Raw genomic sequence first — 8,435 nt, forward strand, 5'->3', positions numbered from 1 at the left:
CAAGGAACAATGAACAGGAGATTCAGTCCATTCTGCAGCCCATTCAAAAGGCTGCAAAACCCAAATGAAGCCAAACAGGAACATCTCCAGAAGACAAGCATCAACAACCCCCACATGTGATTTGTGACAGGCATGGCTTTTCCTCACTGCTAGTCTGCAGCCTCCCAGTATACTGCTCCTGTAACAACACAGTCTTGAATAGCATAGAATTAACACTGTCTCCAGAAGAAAAATACATTTCCCTGTCTCACTGGGGTAAGGAAAAGAAATTATTGGAAGTCGAGAGATGATCAGATAACATGACTGTAGAAGTAGTCAAGATAAGGACTCTAGGAGTATCAGCATGGATTAAGCTTTTAGGAAGCAACAGCAGAATTGGCTGAAGAGGTATTGGTGGGGAAGTGTTAGTTGTTGGGTTTTTTTTAAATACTGTTTAGCTGATTGAGATCCAGATCAGATTGGAGGGGGAGAGACAGGAAGCAGACATAAAGTGATAACCCTGATTTAAATTAAGATGCTTTGCAGTTTGGTAATGTTCCAGAACTCTGCAAGTTTCCTCTTGCAATTGGTTAATCTCAAGGCAAATTATATTTGAACTAACATTCACTTCTGATGATCTGAATTGAGGGGTTTTTGTTTCATGTGCTTTTAAAAATTAATTATACAACATGATAAGTTTAGTCAAAGGGGAGAAAAATCAAGAAGAAGATCATAGATCTATTCTGAAGTACTTGATTTGAAGAAAATTTTATTTCAAGGTCAGCTGTATCAACCAAGGCATAATACTTCTGCTTATGAAGAAAAGATGAGGAGAAAACGTGTCATACGCTGCACACAGCTGGATATTTGTAACAACTTTCCTACAATCAGCAATACCTTCCCTTCATATAGAAAATCAGGTGCTTAATATAGTGAAGACAAAAAGCTGTCTCAAGTCATGTTACCATGTTTATTTTAAGGTCCCCCACTGCTGCAGCCTTCCTCTCTGTATAGTTACATGAAGAAAAATGCAGCTCATCTTGGCTGAAGTTCTTCATTCCTTCTTTTTCTTTGTACACTGTGGTCCAGCGTACGGCAGTCGACATCGACACACGTTCGGAGCGATGCATTTCCCTCCGTGCTGGCAGGGCAGTTTACATACAGCTGAAACGAGACACCAGATACACAGTGTGTCTTCAGCACAGCACAGGATCATTTTTCTTTTTGTCTCACTGCAGCAGCACAATTGTTCCCTGGTGACTGCACTGGGACTGTATAAATAAAAGCATAATGGAAGAACTGAAAAGCAATGTCTCTCAATTTATGGCATTGTGTCCTTCGCTGGAATACAGGCACAGTCTAGTCTTATTCATGCTCCATTTCCCTTTTAAAATACTGTAATTTCTGTTCTTTAAGGCATAGGCTTTTTTTGAGATGGATGCCCCCATAAAAATGAGATAACAATAACAATTCCTGCTGAAACTTATTCAAGCCAGTGCTTGGATCCACACCCATGAGGAAAGAGTCACCTCATCCTAGCAGTATCTCACACACTGCCCTCCTCTTCCCCCACAAGAGCAGCGGAGGGCTGAGTGGGCACAGCTTCAGATGTCTCCTGGTACACACCAGTTCAGCTGACAAGCCAGGGGCTGCAACTTGCTTATAAGCATGTACACCAAAAGAAGTCAAACTTGATGCAGATCTAGTTAGTTTTTGGGAACACTGATTATTTTGACATTAAGAACCTGAACACTTCTGCCATTACTGCAGCTGCAGAGAGCTAAGCATTCTATAAGTTCTCTGCAACTCCCACACTTGGCTTTTAACATCACCCTCTATCTCAATACACTGATGAATATAAAGGATAAGCATTTTGATGGTCAGTGGGAATATCAAAATATTACTTGTGAATATTTGCTTGACCATATATAATTAGAAGAACTAACACTAGCTGATTTAGTGCCACAGCCGTGCCCACTGCCGTGTGAAAATACCAGATGCAGAGGACTTAATCCGGAGATCCTGCACCCACAATATCTAGTTCAAACCCAATGTTTGCATGAGGGCTTTTCCAGTCTCCCAGAGAGCAAACAAAAAAACCTTTCCTTTTGTAGTCTCAGGATTATTGCCTTTAGCACCAGGGCAGTGCTGTTTCAACCATACAAGGCCCAAGAAACGTAGATTAAAGACTCTTATCACCAGCTTTTGTGAAGCAAAGTTTGTGAAAATGGAAGTGGTTTTTGGGCAAGAGTGTCAGTACTAATCCTGATTACAGGCAGCTTTCATTGTTCTAAGAACACAAGGAATTGATTCTATCAACTTATCCTCAAAGTAAGAAGTATGTTTCAATTTTACATGTCTACGAAATTTAATGAAGCTTCTAACCCACACCAGTAGCACTTTTACTTCTGTAATTTTCAGTTCCTTATACTGGGGTCTCAGTTTACAGACAATATTTCCGAAATACCAACAAAACATACCAAGCAATTAATTTGATGACAATCAAAGTCTGAATCTCTTTCAAAGTGGAAAAGTTCTGTGTTTCTGACCAGGTTGAACAGCCACCTACTCCCTATGCATACTTGTAAGAGCTGCAGTATGTGGAAGCAGCTGACAGTTACTGTTCTAAGATACTTTCCCTAGAAGCTTTGTTAGGCCCTGAAGATTTGAACACTTTGATTGGTAAATCAAACAAGCAGAGGAAAGGATAAATGAAAAATGTCAGAAGTCATTTACCTAAGTGACATGCTCTACCGACCCATCCAGCTGGACAGCTACAAATCCCAGGAGCCACACAAGCCCCATTATTCCGACAACCTTGAGGACAAATTGCTACAAGAAAAAGAATGGGTAAGTCAGCAGGATTTATAAAACTGATGTAAAAGAATCCTGACAGAATGAAAGATTCAGGATGATACAAGACAAAATGGCAAAACGCATTTTCTTCTAGGCCAGAGATTCAACTGGTGTAACTCCAAAAGCATTTCCAGGACCATGGAAATAGGAAAAAAAAATAGGTACTGTGTAATGAATCTTGGTTTAAATGTGAGCAGTTGTACACCTTAATGCAAAATATTTTCACACTAATTTATCTGTGTAAGTACCCATAATGCAGACCACTCGTTTCTGTAGTAATGCAATGACATTTCCATACTTATTAGTCCCTTAATACATTTAAAATGTTTTTGTTACTGCAGTTTTAGAATGAATATCAATATTTGCATGAATGTAGACACATACCTTCCTGGCATCTTGATCCTGTCCAGCCAGAAGCACAGAGGCACTTCACGACTCCATTGACAGAGATGCATTCCCCCCCATTCTGACAGCCTCCTTCACAGCTTACTGTAGAAGACAGCAAGCACCAGGCATTTCAGAGGCAGCACAGGACTTTGAATAATGGTCTTTAAACAGCTCATCTGGCATCAACTACTGGTTTTATCACATCTGCAAAAACTGAAATTTCGACTGCTCAGAGCAAGATGGTGTTCTACTCCTCACCAGTAACATCACTGTTCATCAGCTGCACCACAGGAATTACTAACATGCATATTTGTATCAAACTTGCCAAATCACAGCTGATCAGCCAATAACATGTGGTTAAGGATTCACATATTTCCTTACCTGACAGGGACTACATGTAACAAGAGGAAGAAGAGAAGAGGATATTACTTTGTCAAATGAAACTATGACTATAGTCAAGTTAAGCAGTGCCTTCCCAAAGGCCAAATATTTGAGTTAGCCTCCTCATTTCAAAACTGTTCTACACATCAAAGCCCTGAAGGCCTCATTAATGAAGCATTACTTATGCCAGACATATGATTGGTATCAACTGTAGAGAGCACAGTCACTGTTCTGTACAATCAAATACTTCCTTTCACAAGTATGAAAGTATATAAATATCACCTTCACTGTATTGAAGAGAAACAACTATCCTTCATTATAAAGATGGACAGTTTGGATGTCTGCTTGATAACATGTAGATAAAATATCCAACTCTCTTGTTCAACCACAAGTATTGTGTACAATTTCAGCTAACGGATTTTTGGCACAAATATTGAACATTCAAGGACATGCAAATCAAATCCAGCACAGCTGGAAAAGCTCTTCAATGTTTGTTTGCATATTACTCTGTCATGCAATGTAAGTTCCTGTATTTCATTTTGATTGTATTTGATGAATCGTGGTGTCAGAAAGAAATGCATGAGGACTGGATGAAAGCAAATATTACTCCAGTCTTCTAGAAGGGTAAGAAGCACCCAGGGAACTGCAGGCTGGGCTGCCTCACCTCAGCCTCTGGTGAGGTAGTACAAGAACTGACTCTGGAAACCATTTCCAGCCACATTAAGGACAGGAAAATCATCTGTGGGTCTTCACAGTGAGGGTGACCAAATGCTGGTACAGATTGCCCTGGGAATCGTGGAGTCTCTGTCCTTGGAGTTATTCAGGAGCAATGAAGACACGGCCTTCACCAGCTGGCTCTAGGTAGCCCTGCCTGAGCAGGGAGCTTGGAAATCATGACCTCCAGAGGTCCCTTTGAACCTCACGCAGTCTGGATTTTGAGATTCTGTAACAGCACACTGCCCCACACCACAAGTCTGTACATGTGCAACAGTGATTTATTTCTTGGATTGCCTTTTCCAATACATGCATATATTCAATAGGCTTCACAAAACCACAAAAATTGGTCTTTGCTACTCCTTCTCTGTCATCTCCCATTAACTCTCAACAACACATTGCCACACATATCTTCAGTGACTGGCCCTCGATGTTGCCATCTTGCAGATACTACATAAAAGTTTCAACCACTTAATGCAGAAATATGTATCTATATCAGCTATCTCAATAAATTTAGAAAGCATCTGTTATAGAGCTAAATGGAATATTTATGTAGCACATAAAAAGGGTATTTTCCAAGGCAAAAAACTCACTCAGATTCTCACAACACATTTAAGCACGTGTAGTCCATCCCATCCTCCTGCAAGCATGCTGATCCTCTAGGCCATGCATGTTTTGACAGTAAGGTCAGAGATTTACAGAATTAAGGTCATTATTTCAAAGTGCATTAGGTCCAGGACTTGAGGCATCCTAAATTAATTTACTCTGCTTTCAAACTCGTTGTCTTTCCAAGCTACCGCTTCCTTGGGTCTTACCTTTGTGACAGTATCTACCCCCATACCCAGGTGGACATCTGCATTTTCCAGGCCGGAGGCACTCTCCCCCATTTTTGCATTTTGGATAACATGTAGCTGTAAGACAGACAACAAAGAAAGGTTGGATAAATATTGGTGAATCTTACTAAAGTTACTACTTAAATACATAAGAAATTTGCACATTATAATATTTTCATCAGTTTGAATTAGTATTTTCTAAGATATATCTACCATATCCTCTTACATTGCTGATAAGGTGAAATAATTTTCCTGCACAGGAAACACTCCATACTAAGCTTTTAAGCACTCAAAACCAAGGAATGTTTTGGGCCTGGACAAAACTGGCAGAAGAAAGACCCATATTAAAAAGAAACATAGCTGAACTGCCAAAAAAAGCTTTTGATAACTGAGGTGGAGAAATAACAGGTAAGAAAATAGGTGATAACAAGAAATGATTCAATAAAAAGATGTTGCAACTTGAGAGGCATCATGTGATTCTTAAGAGGAAATATCAGCCTTTTTACTCTTTACTGGATCCCTGTGTTCCTCTTCAGAAAAACCACATGCTCTGTTCCTTATATCTCCTCTAAAATGTCTCCACAAGTAAGTCAGGGTTTCTTTCTCCACCACGCTCCATTTTCTTCCCTTTTTTTTTGCCTCAGCTGACTTTTCAGAAACCTTTCTGACATGTATAGTGTTTGTTTAGCAAGCATCCAAGGTAAATGTAACTTTTCTCATAACTCTAATCATCTGTTGGGAGAAAAGCATCTATGATCATCATAAATCCTGCAACTTTTTCATTGCTGACAGCTTGGACAGGTTTGATAAGGTACAAATAAAAATCTTAATTTTGCAAAATTCCAGATAAATCCAGTCAGATTGCAAATAAATCACCTATCACATAGACTCTTTGCTAGTCATAATCATTCCTGAATCAGCCCTGCTCTCTGAGAAAACATTTGTTTATTCACACACAGGTTTTAGAAATTCATCTGTTCCTGGGAGTTGCATCTGAGTTAACTGCTGGTGTGAGATGAGCGTTCTACTTATTCTTTGATTCTTTGGATGGGTGAAAAGTATGAAAAAGATGAACAATGAGTAACATCCTGATTTTGTCCTCATATACTTATTGCGGTATCAAGAAAACCAGTTGAAGAACAGAGGACTTTTCACATTAGTACCTGCGGAATGAGTATCAGCAGGTAAAGAAAGGACAGATATGTATGAAAAAAACAGCCAGTGCTCAGCTCTCTGTAACTTTTACCAGATGCTCTCATTTCTTTGGAAGTGCCATACAAGAGCTCCCAATTTAAGAAAAAAATCTGTTTCTGTGTTATTTCACAGAGTTTTCAGTCTGGTTTTCTGGACAGAACAAGGCATGAAGCTTCATTTAACTTTTTTTTTCCTACATTGATGACCTTATGAGCGCAGGGATTCAGTGGTTTCCTTAACAATTCCAGACAGTTCTCCTCTCTAGTTCAAGAACCGATCTGCCTCTCCATCAATATTTCACCTCTCCCCAAAACCCCAAAATGTCTAGGAACCAACAGTTTTGGAACAGTTCATACAGCATAGTTTTTAATCTCCACTACACAGCACATTAGCTATACATCATTTGTCACCACCTGCTAGCCTCAGCATCAAAATGAAACATGACTGATTACAGTGCTGAATGAAATTTTCAGCTTCTCCTTTCAGAGTTAAAAAAAATAAATTAAAGACATTGAAAATTAGAACAAACATTGTCCAATTTTATCACCTCTTCACACAGGACAAAATTTCACATATGCTTCATGTTTGCAACCTTACTCTTCCAGGACATCCTCCAGCAAATTCAACACTCATTTCTTCCAAATGTGAACTCTGCTACACACTTTCCTCCCTTCCAGTCACTTAGAAAAATATGATCATGCAAAGCAAAGGAACTCCTGCCACTGAGTGATTTTTTAGCATTTGATAGACACAAGCTCTACAGTTAAACTTTTAAACAAGAAAAATAGAAAATTAGAAATCTAACGTGTTACATTGAACAGGGTTTAAACTAAAACTCTTCTTCACGATGTTTGCTTTTGCATATTAGGTGGCATTTTCAGAAATACTTTGTCTCTCCATGGAAACCAACAGGAACAGACTCCACCCTAGCTTTACACCTCCTACGATGGAAATGGGATGCACAAATGACCCTGTGTGTCAGGTAACATGCAGGAAGGAAACGACAGTACTTTTACAAGCACAACGTATTCCAAATAAAAAGAAATCCAGAAAATAACCTGCTTTCTACACACTCCTTTGATGCTTTTGTTAGTGACTAGTCCTGTCTAATTGCACCTAGAGACACTAGTTAAAAGTTGCTGTGGCTTAGGGCGCTGTCAAGACTCTAAAAGCATTCAAGAGCCATCGGGATGCAATCCTGTGCACTGCGCTCTAGGATGACCCTGCCTGGGCAGGGATGCTGGACCAGATGACCTTCTGGTCCCTTCCAACCTGATTCTGTGATTCCTTAAATACTTCCAGGGAAGTATTGAAGCCTGCAGTTAAAGCAGTAGGAGGAATAAAACACCAAAGCCTGTCCAGCGAGCGGCCTGTTACCCACCATCCAGGTGGCAGAAAGCTCTATTTATGTGGACCCACGGCCATTTCCGACAGCGGGGTCTGCTTACTAACACGAGGTCTTCACGCTCCACGTGCTGTGCTCCATCAGTTTGCTATCGCTGCCTCACCTTACCAAAGGGTGTCTTAACTCTCTTCTTCCACCTCTCCTTCTTTAGGTCCTCCCCGGCCCCTCAGCACCCTCCTCACACAGACCCAGCCCCATCTCCCCAGCCCTTCCCGAGGGATCGCTCTGCGGAGGGCCGGCATGAGCCAGAGCGGAGGCAGCGCTTGTGCCCGTCCCGGCCGGCGCTCGGCGGCCCCCGGGGCCGGCGCACCCCGCCCCCGTTACCGTGCTGGCAGCGCTCGCCCTCGTAGCCCTTGGAGCAGAGGCAGGAGCCGTCGGCCAGGCAGAGCCCGCCGTGCCGGCAGCGCGGGCTGCAGGCGGCGGCCGTGCCGGGGCACAGCGCGCACAGCCACAGGCCCAGCAGCAGCCGCAGCGCCGCCCCGCCGCGCCGCCGCGCCATGGCCCTCAGGGCAGCCGCGGCTCGGCGCTCGTCCCGCTCCGCGCTCCGCTCGCTCCCCTCTCGGCCCCGCTCCTTCACGCTCCTCTCGCTTTTACCCTCTCGGAGCGTTCCCACTCCTCCTCCTCTCCTCCTCAGTGCCGGCCTCCCCCGCCCCGTGTCACTGAGGGTGGGAGCCCCCCCGAGCGGC

At 42.3% G+C, this 8,435-nt stretch overlaps 1 protein-coding gene across 1 annotated transcript; it reads right to left on the reverse strand.

The window, feature by feature from the left end:
• Positions 1–935: 935 nt before the first annotated feature.
• On the reverse strand, positions 936–8,385 carry LOC134558000 (von Willebrand factor D and EGF domain-containing protein-like). Its single transcript, XM_063411423.1, has 5 exons — positions 8,074–8,385; positions 5,133–5,228; positions 3,220–3,324; positions 2,716–2,811; positions 936–1,143 (listed from the first exon to the last, which is right to left on the reverse strand). Exons 1-5 carry the CDS (start codon positions 8,246–8,248, stop codon positions 1,034–1,036), a joined length of 582 nt encoding a protein of 193 aa, XP_063267493.1. The 5' UTR covers positions 8,249–8,385; the 3' UTR covers positions 936–1,033.
• Between the last annotated feature and the right edge of the window lie 50 nt (positions 8,386–8,435).

Source organism: Prinia subflava, chromosome 1 (genome assembly GCF_021018805.1).
Source record: "Prinia subflava isolate CZ2003 ecotype Zambia chromosome 1, Cam_Psub_1.2, whole genome shotgun sequence".
NCBI lineage: Eukaryota > Metazoa > Chordata > Aves > Passeriformes > Cisticolidae > Prinia > Prinia subflava.